Source organism: Nicotiana tabacum, chromosome 20 (genome assembly GCF_000715075.1).
Source record: "Nicotiana tabacum cultivar K326 chromosome 20, ASM71507v2, whole genome shotgun sequence".
NCBI classification, from domain to species: Eukaryota; Viridiplantae; Streptophyta; class Magnoliopsida; order Solanales; family Solanaceae; genus Nicotiana; species Nicotiana tabacum.
In genome coordinates this window covers 105,506,907-105,524,277 of record NC_134099.1, presented here as the reverse complement: position 1 = coordinate 105,524,277, position 17,371 = coordinate 105,506,907, and the positions used below count along the sequence as shown (strand labels likewise).

The 17,371-nt window shown below is 35.2% G+C and overlaps 1 protein-coding gene and 1 non-coding gene across 3 annotated transcripts; one reads left to right on the top strand and one right to left on the bottom strand.

The window, feature by feature from the left end:
* Positions 1 to 2,640: 2,640 nt before the first annotated feature.
* Positions 2,641 to 9,734, top strand: LOC107804512 (endo-1,4-beta-xylanase 1). 2 transcript variants are annotated; one of them, XM_075241397.1, is made up of 8 exons: positions 2,641 to 3,089; positions 3,240 to 3,299; positions 3,946 to 4,313; positions 4,395 to 4,554; positions 4,707 to 5,059; positions 6,928 to 7,105; positions 7,426 to 7,959; positions 8,434 to 9,734. In XM_075241397.1, exons 1-8 carry the CDS (start codon positions 3,018 to 3,020, stop codon positions 9,547 to 9,549), a joined length of 2,841 nt encoding a protein of 946 aa, XP_075097498.1. In that variant the 5' UTR covers positions 2,641 to 3,017; the 3' UTR covers positions 9,550 to 9,734. The 2 variants fall into 2 exon arrangements, with proteins under 2 accessions (XP_075097498.1, XP_075097499.1); XM_075241398.1 differs by lacking the exon at positions 3,240 to 3,299 and having other exon boundaries at positions 2,659 to 3,089.
* Positions 9,735 to 16,575: 6,841 nt separating this feature from the next.
* LOC142175057 (small nucleolar RNA R71) lies at positions 16,576 to 16,682 on the bottom strand. The gene has a single exon (XR_012704247.1). It is a non-coding gene; the product is annotated as a small nucleolar RNA R71 (small nucleolar RNA).
* Positions 16,683 to 17,371: the final 689 nt, after the last annotated feature.

Sequence of the window (17,371 nt, the reverse complement as noted above, 5' to 3'; positions counted from 1 at the left end):
GCCGCGATTATCAACCCATTTCAGCAATATAATCACAGCCTCCTCAGTACCTTGTATATTAAACAAATTATCTTGAACCATAGTCTTTCATTACACATAACTTGAAAGTGTCCTTCCCCTGATGATTTTATGTTGAATAACCGCAAAGCATTTCTCCCAATACCGAAACTCCATTTTTTATGTACGCCACGTTTAAAATCAAGCACAATCTCTCTGGCAACGGTATCTGTCTGTACTCCTTTGCAATACTAAATGAAACCACAAAATTGTTCATTGACAAAGCAAGACAATAAAATGCTCCATGTACAAATCCAAAGAGTCCATATGAGGTGTTTATCAGAATTACGAACCCCAATATCAGGGGCGGAGCTACGGTAGAGGGTGCGGGTTCGGGCAAACCCAGTGACTTTTTTCGAGACCCTGTATTTGTATTAAAAAATTTACTCTTTATATATAAATATATCCTACCGAACCCAGTAACAAAATGTGTCTGAGTTCAATGGTAAGAGTCTTGGGTTCGCTCGAAGAGCACGCGGGTTCGAATCCTACTAAAAGCAGTTAGTTATTTTTTCTTGTTTTTAACCATTTTTCTTTTTAAAATAGCACAAATTAAACGACATCGTGGCTGTTTTTTCTAATCTTCTCAATTTCCAAATCAAAAAAGTTGGGGTTCTACCAAGAGATTAAAAACCCTACATGAAAAGAGGCGTACCAAGTCCTTCCTCTCCAGCAACAAAAACACTATTTTCCACCGTTAAAGAGCCTTCTTACTCAATTGAAAACCAATAGCTTTTCTCGATGAAAGTTGTTCTCAAACTCCAGTTCCAAAACACCCCAAACTTCAGCTTCAAAAATCCATTAAACTCCCACAAAAATCAGCGAAAATCAGCTCCCAAAACCCCCTTTTACACCAATAATGGGAGAGGAGTGGTTGTGAAGAAAGCTAGGTTGAACTTAGGAGCGAGGAAAGCGAAAGCAGAGAAGATGTTTGGGTTAATGGATGAGTTCTTGAAGAATAATGCAGTTAGTTTACAAAAAGATATTCTTGATCATGTTGAATTTACTGTTGCTCGATCAAGATTCAATTTTGATGATTTTGAAGCTTACCAGGTACTCCCATTTCCCGATTTATTTGACATTTGTTCAAAGGTGTAAAAATTGCACAGCATACTCATTTTTGGCATTTGGGTCTCGTTTAACTGCATCATCCCTTATTCTTGATTTGCTTATTTGTTGGAATAGAGTCATGTTTCACTTACTGCTAGAATTATACCCTTATTAAGAAGAAAATCTTCATATGCCTACAGTAGAGCTACAGTAGAAGAAAATCCAGTGACTTTTTTTGAGACCCTGTATTTGTAATTTAGAACTCATACACTTATAATCCTAGCTCCGCCTCTACCCAATAAAAAACAAGCCATATCAATAACAATAGATTCTGCACTTTGAGAGCCTGTTGCTCATTGAAAAACCCGCTTTCGTTGGAAAAAAGAATATGGTAAGATGTGCTATTGATGTGTAATCAGAGAGCCCCCAAAACCAAAAGAAAAAGGTAAAAGAAAATAGTGTAGTTCACTAAAGCTTAGCTTAATCTATTTTTTATGTAAAACATACATACATTAAACAAGATACGAAGATCACTCCATAATCAATCAATTAATTATATCTCAATTTCTAACTAGATAAGGTTGACAAAGTAAGCAACATGAGGGCTTTTCGAGGATCATCATCCAAGCAGCTTAATTTAAAAGTTTTTCATAATATCTAATCTTTTATGGCCTGTTTGGATGATCGTCACCCATAATTTCATAATGTACAATACTGTATTATATACTATATAGTATCGCATTGTATCGTATTACACTGTATTAATAAATATAATGTATATTTTATGAGTAACCACGCAAAATCCACCAAATTCGTCGTTACAAAAATTAAGCATTTCATGATTATATAACAACGGAAGGATAATGGGTTTACAATACCATATAATAAAATTTTAAGAACAATAAAAATAACACATGTTACAATAAAAATAATGCAATAAATGAGCCACGGGAAACAACCATCTCTCGCATTACCATATTATTTTTGTATTTACTGTCGCCCAAAAACAATCTTTCTCTTTTATTCGGACCAGGATATATTATACCTTTTAAAGCTCATATTGGAGGGAACATCAGAAAAAAAACAACACAAAACAATCAATGCAGCCTAGCCTAATAATCAATGCAGTTAAACAATCAGGTAAGGATAGATTTTAAATTTAAGCCTATTTAGGTGGGTAATACTGTTTGATAACATATATGCCATCCGTTTTAATTTATCTGGACTTATTTTAATTTATGTAAATTTATTTGACTGGACACAATTTTTTTTTAAAAAGTAATAAATTGTTTCTCTTTTACAAGCAGCAGAAAGGAAATAAGTTCATGTTTGACCAAAAAGTGTTAAGCCATTTTGTTAAACTAATTAAATAAAATAATAATATATAAATTCTCATTAAATATAATAAGTTCTCAATAAATATAATAAATGACAATAAATATAAATTCACCCAAATATTCAATGAGCTAGATGATTTTACTCTGATACTGACATTGATATAAGGTAAACAAACATGGGAATATAGATAACTTTATAGGATTTGATGTGAAAAAGTCAAGGACAAACAATAAATCCATTCTTGTACAAAGATAATGTTTGTAGTTAGAATCAATTTTTGTAGAGACCTTATGATATACAAATATTACATATCTCTTTCTTTCTCTCTCTTGCTACCTATAGACATATCCCTTATTTGATCTTAGCCTCGCCAATATTATTTCTTAAGCATGACCTCGGTGTAATTGATTCTTGATTGCCGTCCCTTGATCAGACCCATACAGCTCAAAGTAAATTTAAATGGATTATAAGTTGGTACGAGGTTGTGCTCGGATTTTGACCAAGATAGTGAAGACAGCTGAACACGAAAAAGCCGGATCCTTTTTAATCAAAAAAGACATCATCTGTATACAATGAAACGGCTTACTGCTAGTAGTTTTGCACGTCGACTCTTCAAATCCAATTCAGACCACGCCCATTCACAGGTACTCTCTTTTTCTCACACTGATGGTATTGTTCTTGCTTTTTCCAATCAATTAGAATTGAAAATGAAAATAGTTCTCGGGGTAACTCATTGGGTTTGGAATTTTGTCTTGTGTAAGGTGTACGATTAATTTTTGTTATTTTGGATTTAGAGATCAAATGAGAGCATGGAGAAGCCACCTGTAATCACTGCCGACAGCTTTGACTCTAAGGTGCTAATCGGTTTTTGTGCATTTTCCAAAATTGGGGTTTTATCAAGAATTTCGATTTTTCTTATTGGTCAATCTGAACTAAAAATGAAAAAAGAAAGAATATTTGGGTAATTCATGATTCATGTTATTTAGTAGTACTATTTTTGGTAGTTGTGGAAGCAATTGTGTTGTTTGAATCCTTTTGTTTAAAGAAGATACTAATTGTTGAGTAACAAAACTTATTTGTAAGAAAAACTTAGGATAAACCAGAAGATATAGTTGTGATGCAAGGGGATCTGACATTTGAGCATGGAATTCTGACGAAACTTAATATGAGTTAAATTTCAAAAAAAAAATCAGAACCTGTCTGAATACCTTAGGAAAAGAATGAACATAAGAAAATTGTGTCTATAATCTAGATTAGAACAAGCAAACACAAGCCATTAGTTCTGTGTATCAGAAAAACATGTTTAAAAGGTGATTTAAAGCACACATTGTATATTTATCTAGTTCGATTTTACCTTGGAGTAATGTCTTTGCTTTTCTACAGTTGTTAGTAACTACTGTCTCTTGCATGTGAAGCCTGTACTTCCTAACAATACATGATTTTTTTGCTGTCACTTACTTCTCTTCGAGTGCATTTATGAAGATTATATTTTACTGACAGAGCCCAAAGGAAAACAGGGAAAACACTGGCAGCTATGATGCTGTTAATATCATACATAACCATGACTTCTCAGAAGGGCTGCACTTGTGGCGCGCCAATTGCTGCAGCGCTTTTGTGGTTCCAGCTGGTTCTGGTTACCATAAAGGAATTACAGAAGATGTAGGCTGTTCTTACGCTGTTGTCACAGATCGTAAGGAATGTTGGCAGGGCTTGGAGCAAGATATTACAAGTAGAGTTTCAGCAGGTTGTGTTTACACGATTTCTGCTTGTGTTGGAGTCTCTGGTGCTTTTCATGGTTCTACTGAAGTCCAGGCTACATTGAGACTTGTTTACCAAAATTCAGAAACAAGCTATTTATTTATTTCACGGTTAGGGTCTCTATCTTTATCCTTATTATAACTTTTTCTTGTTTACGGAACAGCTATAACTTAGCACCTTACTCCATGCAGAAAATCTGTTACGGAGGAGGGTTGGCAAATATTGGAAGGTTCATTTTCGTTGTCAACTATGCCCAATCAAGCTATCTTTTATCTCGAGGGACCTTCACCTGGATCTGACCTGCTCATAAAGTCAGTGAAGATCACTTGCCCCAGCTTCACTGATTACGAAGTAAGTTATTGCTGTTGTCGTATTCCTTTTTGTATCCATACAAAAGGAAAAATGGAAGTCCCAGTTATGAAATGCATTATTTTTTATTGATTGTACCGGCTTAGAAACTATCTGCACTATTACTAAAAGGACTCTTCTGCTTATTCTGATAGAGTTCTAGGCCAACATCCAGTTGTACTGATGATGAGAAGATCATAGTAAATGCAAATTTTGATGACAGCCTGTATAGTTGGTCCGGAAGAGGCTGCAAGGTTGTTTGCCATGACTCTATGGCTGATGCAAATATCAATCCAACCTCTGGAAAATACTTCGCATCTGCAACAGACCGCACACAGAGCTGGAATGGGATTCAGCAAGATATAACCGGGAGAGTGAAGCGAAAGCAAGCTTATGAGATGACTGCTGTAGTTCGGGTACATGGTCACAATGTCACTAATGCAGATGTTCGGGGAACATTGTGGGTTCAAGCAGCTGATAACCTTGAACAGTACATAGGCATTGCCAAGTAAGTTAATCTGAGTTCCACTTATTGAATATGCACATACTGCCGTCCATTGTAGTATCTATTGACTAATCATAACTAAAGTTTGGCAGTATATATCAATAGCCCCTTGAACTTATAAAAAAAATCATTTTTAACACTTCAACTAAGGGCATGACCTATTAAACATCTGAAGTCCGTAAAAGCTCTACCTATCAAGCATGATTTGAACAATTCATTCAATAAAACTAAGTGCATGCAATTCAAACGCTATGACAAGATAAAAACAACTAATTAAAAAATGACACGTGGCTGTTCCAATTTTTTTAATTTCTTCTTAATTCTTCTCAACTGTTGCATCTCTTGAGCACCACCATTTCTTCCCATTTGTTCTCCCACCTTCCTGGTTTAGGATCAGTGGCTATTGTAGAATCCTAGACGGAAAGTACCCAATCCCAAAGTATTGGGTCTTAGGCCTGAAAAGCTTCAAGCAAGCAGATCCAAGGGTTTTCCTAATGGGCTGACTTGAAAGGATATATGAGGGTATGGGAACATTTGCGGTGATGTATCTATAGACGGCTTGGTGGTCCAGTTCCATCCACTGCGACGTAGAGAATGATCCTCTGGCTCCTGTTAGTAGACCAAGCATGCTTCCAGCATTCAAGCCCTCATGGCCATAGTCTGATGTGTTCCTAGTAAAAGCATTTAAAGCATGATGATAGTAAGGCATTGTCGAGCTAAGCATTTGCTGGCTCTCAGAGGTGGCCAAATGGGATTGCTGGCATTACATCTCAGTAAAGAAAATCTCTTTCTTGTTGCTTGAACAACATTTTAATGGTAGCTGCTCTGGAGAAAGAGAAGTCATCAGTAGTCTTGGCTGAAGTCCCTGCAATCCTCTTCAATGACAGACTAACAAAAGCTGCAAATTCTATTCAAAGTGCTTTGATGGCTGCTCCTTTGTCTTCTACTCTTGAGGAAACGAGAGAAGAAACTAGAAGAAGAGTAAAAAAAATAGAACAGGAAAAAAAATGCGCAAAACCAAAGCTGAATTGGGCAATTTTAAGGCATTTAACACATTAAAAAGGGGTGAAAAATATGCACTAATGCGCGTCAGCATATCGTGCTTAATAGGCACAACTTTCACATACTTCAGGTGTCTAATAGGTTATGCCCTTAGTTGAGGTGTCAAAATGAAATTTTTTGTTAAGTTCAATGGGTTGTCTATGTATTCTTCCAAAAAAATTCCTTTTGTTCTTGCAAAAGCACCCACACTATATACAATAATTTACCCTTGTCAATTATGACCATACATCTTATGTAGCTTCTGCATTACCGTTTCTTGCTAGAAGCTTCTGCATTACAGTTTCTTGCTCTTTATTTTGGCTGAGTGCTTCAAACAATTTGTTCTTAAATAAAATGCACACAGTCCTAGGTCATGAAATTTCTTTAATGCTATCGGACCAGAAACAATGTTTTATGACTCCACTAACCTATGCCTTTTTGCACATCTATAGCATTTTTATGCCGTAGTGTTAGTCAATATAATCGCCTTAGTGTCGTTAAGGACTTTCTGATATTAACTGGTTTTTTCTTCTGAACTGTGTGTGGATAATCACTTCTCTACAGTAATAGCAATCACTAACATGAGCACTGCTGTAATTTTCCTGGAAGGATAATCACTATGTCATTATCTGTTGACATTGATCTTTCTTAACATTCTTGGAATCAATTTTAATCCAAGCTAAGTGAAGTTCAACCATGCGACATAACAGATATATGGTGGTTTGACTTGATCCGTTATATTCTTTCCCTTGTATTCTCTTGGTTTCTTCAATTACTGTGTGCATTGAAGCTTCTGGTGAAGTAGCTTAACAGAAGCTAGTGGTCTGCAGAGCCCAGGTTACTGACAAAGATTGGGTGCAGTTGCAAGGGAAGTTTCTTCTAAATGACTCCCCATCTAAGGCTGTTATCTTTTTAGAGGGTCCACCTCCAGGCACGGATATCCTCCTCAATAGTTTAGTTGTAAATCGTGCAGCTAAACCTCCTCCTCCTTCTCCACCAGTTCCTGAGGTTAGTTGGCTCCTCTTTTTTTTTTTTTTTAGCTTGGCAATAGTACAAGGGTAAAGGCCTTAGGAAGTATTATGTCATGCCCCTAATGCTAACTAGCCCCTTATCCTAATTTTTTCTTTGAGCCGAGGGTCTATTGGAAACAGCCTCTCTACAGTCACAAGGTAGGGGTTAGGTCTGCGTCCACATACCCTCCCTAGACCCCACTTGTGGGATTACACTGGGTTTTTTGTTGTTGTTGTTGTTGTTGTCGTCTCTCCCGATCCATATATCTCAGTGAAATAGCATTTGAAGCATTCTTTCACTTTTTCTTTCGCTTTCAGAATGCGGTTTATGGTGTTAATATAATCACAAACACCCATCTGAATAATGGCACAAATGGCTGGTTTCCCCTAGGCGATTGCACAATGAGTGTTAAAACAGGCTCGCCACATACAATTCCTCCAATGGCTAGAGATTCCCTTGGTGCTCATGAGCGTTTAAGCGGTCGTTATATTGCAGTGACTAATCGTACTCAGACATGGATGGGCCCTGCTCAGGTGATCACAGATAAAGTTAAACTCTATTTGACATATCAAATATCTGCATGGGTTAGAGTTGGGCGAGCATCAGGCCCTCAGAATGTAAGTGTGGCCCTTGGTGTAGACGACGAATGGGTTAATGGGGGCCAAGTTGAGGTCAGCAATGATCAATGGCGTGAAATTGGAGGATCTTTTAGAATCGAGAAGCAAGCAGCTAAAGTGATGGTGTATGTTCAGGGTCCTGCTTCTGGGGTTGACCTAATGGTAGCTGGACTTCACATTTTTCCAGTTGACAGACGTGCAAGGTTTAACCACTTGAAGAGACAGACTGAGAAGGTAATGTCTAATTATTTCTGCATTGTATTTTCAATTGTTATTCCAGAGTTATGGATCTTATGATCTTCCGGTCCTTTGAGGTGCTTCTAAATCCTTGTTGTACTGGTGCCAACACTGTGTCTGAAAGCCGATCTGTGATATTTTACTGATTTCTGCAGACAAGCTCTGAAATAGGAAAAAAAAATTGCATCTTTCATGTATTGATTTCTTAGACTCTTCCTCGTAACTGAATTCAGAAAATGTTGTTGCAATAATACGGTTAAACACAGTTCATCAAACATTCCCTCTCCTGTGGATCTGTGTCAGTGTGTTGGTATGTGTTTTGAGATCAAATAACTGTTTTTTCTGGTATGCTCTTCGATAGGTTGGCAACACACACCTGCATATTCTCTTTGGCACAAGCAAACCGTAAAATGCACAGCTCTTTCAGATATGATCAGTTATACATCTGACAAAAAAATATTTCTTTCCCAGATACGCAAGCGAGATGTCATCTTGAAGTTCTCTGGATCAGACTCAGGCTGTTTGCTTGGCACTCCTGTTAGAGTTAGACAAAAGCAAAACAGTTTCCCCTTTGGATCATGCATTTGCAGAACAAACATAGACAATGAAGACTTCAACGATTTCTTTGTCAAAAACTTCAATTGGGCTGTCTTTGGGAACGAGCTGAAGTGGTATTCCACAGAAGCCCAGCAAGGAAATTTCAATTATAGAGATGCTGATGAGCTCCTAAACTTTTGCTACAAAAATAACATTGAAGTTCGTGGTCACTGTATATTTTGGGAGGTGGAGTCCACTGTTCAAGCATGGATACACTCATTGAACAAAAATGAGTTGATGATAGCTGTTCAAAACCGTCTATCAGGCCTATTGACACGTTTCAAGGGGAAGTTCAAACATTATGATGTGAATAATGAGATGATGCACGGTTCTTACCACCAAGATAGACTGGGTAAAGAAATATGGGCAAATATGTTCAAAAAAGCACATGAATTGGATCCTTCTGCGATCCTATTTGTAAATGACTACCATGTTGAGGATGGCTGTGACACCCGGTCATCCCCAGAAAAGTACATTGAGCATATTCTTGACCTCCAAGACCAGGGTGCACCAGTTGGAGGAATAGGTATTCAGGGACATATTGACAGTCCAGTTGGACCAATTGTCTGTTCGGCTCTTGATAAACTGAGTATCCTTGGACTTCCTATCTGGTTTACTGAAGTTGACGTCTCTTCTAAAAATGAACACGTTAGAGCTGATGATTTAGAAGTTATGCTTCGAGAAGCTTTTGCTCACCCTGCTGTGGAGGGTGTAATATTGTGGGGATTCTGGGAGCTGTTCATGAGTCGAGAAGATGCACATTTAATTAATGCAGAAGGCGAGCTCAATGAAGCTGGAAAAAGATACCTCGCTCTTAAGCAAGAATGGTTATCCCACGCTCATGGTCATACTGATGACCAAGGTCAGTACAGCTTTCGCGGATACCATGGCTCGTATGAAGTGGAAGTCGTTATTGCTTCCAAGAAAATTACCAAGACTTTTGTGGTTGACAAGGGTGATGATGCACTAGTAATCTCCATAGATATATAGTACTGATTTTACTTTGAAGTCAGAAGATTGTCTGTACATGTTCTACAAAATGTGATTTGTTAATCGTGTTGTATCATTTCAAATGAATGAAACAAACAAAAAATTCCATTGTTACTTTAAATACAATGTTTTGATTGTTACTTAAATTCGTCGTTACGTAATGATGAAAAATATTACTTTATGTAGCGACTGATTTGGTGTGGTTGCATTGTTACCTTTTTTTCCCCTCTCATCTTGCCCTTCCTTGTTATTAAATAATCTTATGTTATCCTTTATCTTACCTTTTTATATAATAATTTTATTTCGTACCTTACCTTTTCTTCGTATTCTAAGTTTATTCTTCATAGTCTTGGTACATGACATGATGAAATTACGATAAACAAGTACAATCTATCCAAATATTATATGCATTAAAACGGTACAGTACAATACAATATGATACGACACATCATGAAACACTACATAACAATCATCCACGAGCTAATTTGGAAAATAAATTGACTCCAAAACGGTCTTCTTCCCGTACGTGAAAATAACTTGGATAGGAGCCATATTCACACGAGCTAATTTATTGTGTTTAATTATATTTTTTCCCTACGACTATTCCTGCACTGCTGAAGCATGGTTCTGCAAAAACCTTGCCTTAGGATTTTCTAGGGATATCTCTTGCTCTACTGGTTTTGTCTTTACATGATGACTTTTCCTCAAAGCATATAAATTAGATTTCTGAAAATGGGTTCTTCTAGCTTTAAGATACCTTTTAAGTTGTGTATGTTTTTGTGGATTGTTGTCTGATTTGACTCCTTTGGTCTTGGTCCAATGCTGCATAATATTGAGAATTTCTATAAATCTGTTTTAGGATATGCACTTGTCTTATTGAAGCTATTGAAGTCTACATATATTTTCAAACTAAGAAGCATGTTCAGGGGTCCTAGTTTAGTTTCATTGTCTTTGAAAGATCATCTACGTATTATCCATGTTTTCTTGAAGTATATGAGGCTGTGCTGATCTAAATCATGTTATGTGCCTACTTAAATGAAACTGTATATCTGTTTGAATGAATATGGTTATGTAGTTGTCTTTTCTTCCTTAAATATTAGTTTAAAGAATGTTTTGTTTATTAATAGATTGACCTTTAGTTATGTTGTTTGGATATTGAAACAGGTAGAATGTTTGACTTGATTTTGACGTAGCTTCTCTCAACCATGAACTTAAGTCCCATATCATGTTTCTTAATTGCTGTTTACAAACTCACAGCCTATCGGTAGATGTTAATGGGGAGAAATTTAAAAATAGCCAGATTTACAAGTGGTCATTTAAAAATAACCACAGTTTCAAAAGTAATCGAAATTTAGTCATTTTTCATGTAAAAAGAAATCTAAACGAAAACACTGTTCAAAATCCAGAAAAATACTCCAGTATAGTATAATATACCGGTCCAGCATAATATACTGGAGATTGGAGCACTGGTGCTCCAATCTCCAATATATTATACTGGAACTTTCCCGCGTGTTGGAGTTCCAGCATAATATGCTGGAAGTTCATACACAGATGCACCGATCTCCAATATATTATGCTGGAACTTTCCGTATTGCAGCAAAATAGTGACTATTTTTCAATAACTTTGCAAAAGTTGGTTATTTTTGAATGACCAGTCCAACAACTGACTAGCTCGTGCTATTTTTACATGTTAATGTCAAACCTCAAGCTCTTTTTCTTTTTTAAATGAATTCATATTGTTCCTTCCAAAAATCTTCTTTTCCATGCAAATCAAGCAAGTAATGTTTTTGGGCTATTTCTTACTTGGCTTTTCCAAATATCAAAATATTGTTTAAAATCCTTAACAATGAATTTGAAGTCACTACTAAGAAAACGGGAAACCCCATTGTCAAAATCGATCGATGTTGGTTGGTAATTGGCAAAAATCGATAAAAAATCGACCGACTCGTGGTCGGTAATCGTAACACCGGTAGAGCTAATCAAACGACTTTGGACGGTATTTTCTGACCGATTTCGGTCTGTCAATTAAATTCAAAAAAAAAATTGCCGAAACAACCGACCGAAGTTGGTCGATATTTTAATTATGTAATTAAAAAATGCACCATCTAGTAATCGAACCGAGGTCTGTACTGTGGTAGGATACTATTCTACCACTAAACAATTGATGCATTTTGTTTTAAGACTGTCTTTTATTTCATTTATACTCTTTAATTGTATTTTCGCGCAAAAATAACCGACCGATGCCGGTCGATTTTATTAAAAAAAATAAAGTTACCGACCGAATTCGGTCAATTTTTTTAAAATGACCGGTCGGATTAACCGACCTATTTGGATCTTTTTTTAATATTAATTTTAATTTATTTTAAATGAAAAATTGATTAAAGGTGGTCAATTTCTTGAAAAATAAATTTTGCATGACTCAAAAATAGTTTCCCGCATTTCTGCGTCAAAGAAAACTGACCAAAGTTGATCGGTTTTGTAAAAAAAATTTAAAAAATAAAATATTTTGAAAAACCGACGACTTCGGTCGGTTTTTTGGCCGGTTGTTTAATCGACCAAAATCGATTAGTCGGTCGCGGTCAGTTTTTGTCGAATTTCTAGTAGTGAGTCCATTTTTGTCTATCTCTTGTGTGAGCTTATTGACTGTTTGACTTGTGAGTTTAATATATTGTTGTTTTCCTCTTTAGGTTGAATATTTCTTGCATGAAAACTACGATCAAGTGGAGTCGTCGGATGGAGCTCAACAATTGCATACGATAACCGCCTACCGGGCTGGCAAAGTATGCATGGGAAATGATGATAAAGGCTAAACTAATAGCCTAAGTTTTTTTGGATTTTTTACTTTCGGTATCGCACCCGTGTCAACAGGACGTTGGCGTGGGTGTGAATGTGAGATCCATACCGGATTTGAACAACAGATTTTGGGTACTTTGACCAAAATCGACTGATAAAATCGGGAAAGGTACAGTAATTTTTGAAATCAAAACAAAAGTTACGTTGAAATTGAAGAAAATAGAATACCTTGTATATAAAAATTTCTATGTCAATCCTTTTCCTATTATCTCCTTCTCAGATTCTCCTTTTGATCAATATTTTTTCCTTCTCAAAATAACGTATAAATTTTCCGCATAATGTCAACTCTATTTTTAGATATTTGAATTATTTTTAATCGAATCCCAACACCTGTATCCGTACCTGAATTTGTAACCCAAATTTTAAAATTTAGATTATGAAGGATCTCACTATTAAGTGTTTGTCCTGATTTCCTTACCATATTTGATTTTCCTATCTCTTGAAGAAAATGGCAACATATTTATCATAATGGATTTTCCTTCTTGTAGAAGGAAATTATAAATCTCTTATATTTGACTAGTCTTTTTTCTTGTAGGAAAATATTTGGACTTCTATAAATTGAAGATAATTCCTTCTCATTTGGTAGCATCCACAATGTAGTCATAAGAGGTTTAAGAGTCTTGTTTAGGAGAACTTTTCGGGGCAAGTGTTAGTGTGTCTCTTATGTTTGCCTCTTCGTGAGGTTCTTTTCTCAATATTTTTCATTCTCTTTTATATAGTGGATTGTTCATCTCTACTTGTGGATATAGGTCAATTGAACCACATTAAATGTTTGTGTCTCTTCTTGTATGTTTCTCTTTGTTGGCTGATTTGTCAGCGTTCAAAGATTGCTTTACTAGCTTCTGCATGATACCTGATTACTTCGATCCTAACAATTGTTAGGTGTTTGTCCTGATTTTCTTACCATACTTAATTTTCCTATCTCTTGAAGGAAAGGACAACATATTTACCATAATTGATTTTTTCTTAGAAGAAAATTCTAAATCTTCCATATTTGGCTAGTCCCTTTTCTTGGAGGAAAATGTTTGGACTTCTATAAATTATTCATTCTCATTCAGTAGCATCTACAATGTAGCCTAAGGGGTTTGAGAATCTTGCTTAGGGAGAAAATTTCAGGACAAGTGTTAGTCTGCCACTTGTGTTTGCCTCTTTGTGAGGATGTTCTCTCGATATTTTATATTCTTTTTTATATAGTGGATTGCTCATCTATGCCTGTGGACGTAGGTCAATTGACCTAACTACGTTAAATAGTTTTGTCTCTTTTGGTAGATTTCTCTTTTGTTGTCTAATTTATCGTCATTCAAGGTTTGTTTTATTACTAGCTTCTGCATGACACCTGATTTTTCGATCCCAACAAGTGGTATCAGAGCCTTGATTATTTATCAAATTTTTTACTGAATGGAGACGAATATGAACAAGTGGTATTAGAGCAAAGCTCAAGTTATGTTCATCTTGGCAGGTTTAGTTCTAGCTGCAACCTATTTGATGGTAATCATGAGTTTTGTCTAAGAAATTTGACCGGAATACTATTCCGTTGAGACAAACATTGCGGTGGAGATTTGAAGATGCGGCATGTTGAAGATTATGTGAAGAAGGTGGATCAAGTTTATTTTGCCCGAAAATTCAGGCCAAGGGGGAGAATTGTTAGGTGTAGGTCGTAGAGCATGATGACTATAAAATATTTATATATTATATACTTAAAAATAAATTATTTTAAATATATATATATATATATATAATATGTCAATTATCTGTATTTTCTAATAGTATTTTGCAGGAAATAAAAATATCATGATAAAGCAAATAAAGGAATAAAAGGAGAAGTACGAGGCATCATGGCAAAAGAACCACGAGGCATCATGGCAATAGAAGCACGACGCATCATGGCAAAAGAACCACGACGCATCGTGGCACCTTATGAGATTTGATTTCTATAAATAGGATGTTTGTGTTGAAAGGGGGAAGATATACGTGCCTAATTAGAAAACTTTTCTCTAGCTTTGGTCTTTACTTCTCTCGTTATCTATTTCATTTTATCTTGTAGTCTTTGAATTTTCTAAGAGTGTTGATAGTATTTTAAGACTTTCTTTCTTTGTGAGATTTAAATACTCCATAATGGAGTAATCTCTTTTGTTGGGATAGTTGATGAAGCTCGATAGCGTTATAATATTAATCTCAATTTTACTACATGCTTGACCTGAAACTTTTTAATTATATTTCTATATTGTGCTGGAATATTAGTTTTAATTAATTATTATTACTTCTATCTATTTATTCTCCAAAGTTAGTTGTATGTCAATTTTGTAATTCTCACGAAGCAAAATTAATATACGATAACTATTGGGTAAAATAATAGAGTGAGAGTAATTCTTTTTAAGCTATCATTCCAAGTCTGTAATCTTGCTTACTTCCATTCTAATTTTCACGGAGGAGTTGTAGTTGAAAAGATTATTGATTTTTAGTAAAAATTAATCGCAAGAGGTTTTTGCTATCTTTTAGCACAATTCAGGCAAGAAAATTATTTCAATTTAATCGTCACGAGTCATATATCAATTGATTTACATAACCTCGCGGAGTGTTATTAATTGATTATTTCTTAGGGAGCAAAATATAATTGTATTAACAATAAACAGTTATTCCTAAGAGAAATACATGTAGAAGCTAAGATTTTATTATTATCATCCTATCGAGTGAATTCAATGATTCCCAACTCTTTTTAAATATAAATCTTCCGAAAGTTATTTTGTTTCAACTTAAGCAATTTAAATTTTCAACAAACAAAACTTCATCAATCTGATTCTCTCAAATAGTAGTAAGAATATTATAAGTTTGTAGCTAGATTCTCCAATCTCTGTGGGATGATATCATAAACTATACTAGAATTTGACAAAGTACGAGTAGCAAAATCTTATACGCATTGGCCTCGTCAAATTTTTGGCGCCGTTGCCGGGGATTGGCACAAGTTTACTTCAGACTAAATATTCTGTTACTAATTTGGAAACTTACTATTAGTATTATTATCTTTGCTATCAATATTTACTAAATATTACTACTATTACTTTTACTATTACAAGTACTAACATCTTATACAAGTGTTATTATCATTTATCCTTCTTATCATCATTATAGCATAGCAGTCACTATTATTAATACTAGTACTACTTGTAACTATATTCTATATTAGTATTATATTATTATTCTCCATTGTTAGTTACTGTTACTACTAACTGATTTCGTTTACCATTTTTTTTCATAACATCTATTGCTAATTAGTACTAATATAATTACTATTATCATATACTACTACTACTACAACTAATAATAATAATAATAATAATAATAATAATAATAATAATAATAATAATAATAATAATAATAATAATAATAATAATAATAATAATAATAACAACAACAACAACAACAACAACAACAACAACAACATTATTATACTACTATTTTTATTTGATCGCTTATTTTTGTAATCTTTGTTGTCCTTGTTATTCATCACTTTCTTTTAATTATTTTCTTCTAAGTACTACTACTACTACCTTAGGAGTTAAGTTTAGTTTGTTTTTTTAGAATTTTGAGTAGTTTATGACCCGCTATTCTATAAAAGAGTTGGTCAATTACGATCCTGAAATTGAAAGATCTCTTCGATTGCGCAGGAAAGGACAAACATTATCTTCCCAAAGCATAGCTTGTGAAGGTATGGAGAATCAGGAAGTAGAAAATATCAACCCACGCGAAGTACCACCACCAGTACAAATAGAGGATCAATTTGATGAAGTGGCGCCAAGGCCAGCAAATAGAATCCTAAGGGATTATGCTAGACCTGACCGCTTCAACTGTGAATCTAGTGTCAGAAAACCTCCAGTGGCAGCCAACAACTTTGAAATCAGGACTGGCCTGATTCAAACAATTCAACAGTTTTGCATCTTCACTGGAGACGCAAGTGAAGATCCGCACAGTCATTTAATTGACTTTTTGGAACTTGTTGAAACAGCTAAGTATAATGGAGTACCTCCTGAAGCTATCAAGTTAAGGCTATTTCCTTTCTCTTTAAAAGGAGATTCCAAGACTTGGTTGCGAAGTTTGCCACAAGGTTCCATTACTACATGGGATCAAATGACTCAGAAATTTTTAAACAAATATTTTTCCCCTGCTAAAACCACAAAGTTAAGACAAGACATATCTAATTTCTTGCAGACTGACACAGAGTCTGTTTATCAAGCTTGGGAAAGGTTAAAAGCAATGTTAAGAAAATGTCCACACCACGATATTTCTGAACATATGCAATTGTATATTTTTTATCACGGGCTAAAACCCTCTTCTAGAAATGTGATAGATGCAGTTGCAGGAGGTTCAGTAATGGGAAAAACAACAGAGGAAACGTTGCAATTGTTGAATGAAATTTCTGAGAATGCCATCCAATGGCCATATGAGCGTATAATTATCAAGAAGGCCGCTACAGTAAATCAGGTTGATGCTTTAAATACACTAACACAACAAATTGTTTCTTTGGTACAAAAGTTTGAAACTTTTCAGGTGAATACACAACAACCAAGCCAATCTGAGGCTTGTGACATGTGTGGAGGAAATTATCAGAACCATGAATGTCAAGCAACCAATTACAATGATGAACATGCCAATGTCATCGGTTACAAGCGGTATCCTTTTGGAAGTCCAATGGCACAGAGACATCCAGGATTTCAATGGAGCAATCCAAATGGTGCAGAGAACTCTCAAAGCTTCCAGAAGAAACAAATACAGGGTCCACCCGGATACCAAAATCCAAACCATGGTCAATCAAACTTTAGACTTTATCAACAAGCAGGGCCCTATCAGCAAAGGCCTCAACAAGCTCATTCAAGTCTTGATGATCTTCTGTATAAGTATATTAAGGTCACTGATGAAAATATGGAGAGCCAAAATTCATCCCTCAAAAATTTAGAAATACAGTTGAGCCAAT

Coding starts and splice junctions, on each gene's coding strand:
- LOC107804512 (XM_075241397.1), top strand. CDS start 3,018: ATGAAACGGCTTACTGCTAGTAGTTTTGCACGTCGACTCTTCAAATCC. Junction 3,300..3,945: donor CCGACAGCTTTGACTCTAAG/GTGCTAATCGGT, acceptor TTTTACTGACAG/AGCCCAAAGGAAAACAGGGA. Junction 7,960..8,433: donor TGAAGAGACAGACTGAGAAG/GTAATGTCTAAT, acceptor TTTCTTTCCCAG/ATACGCAAGCGAGATGTCAT.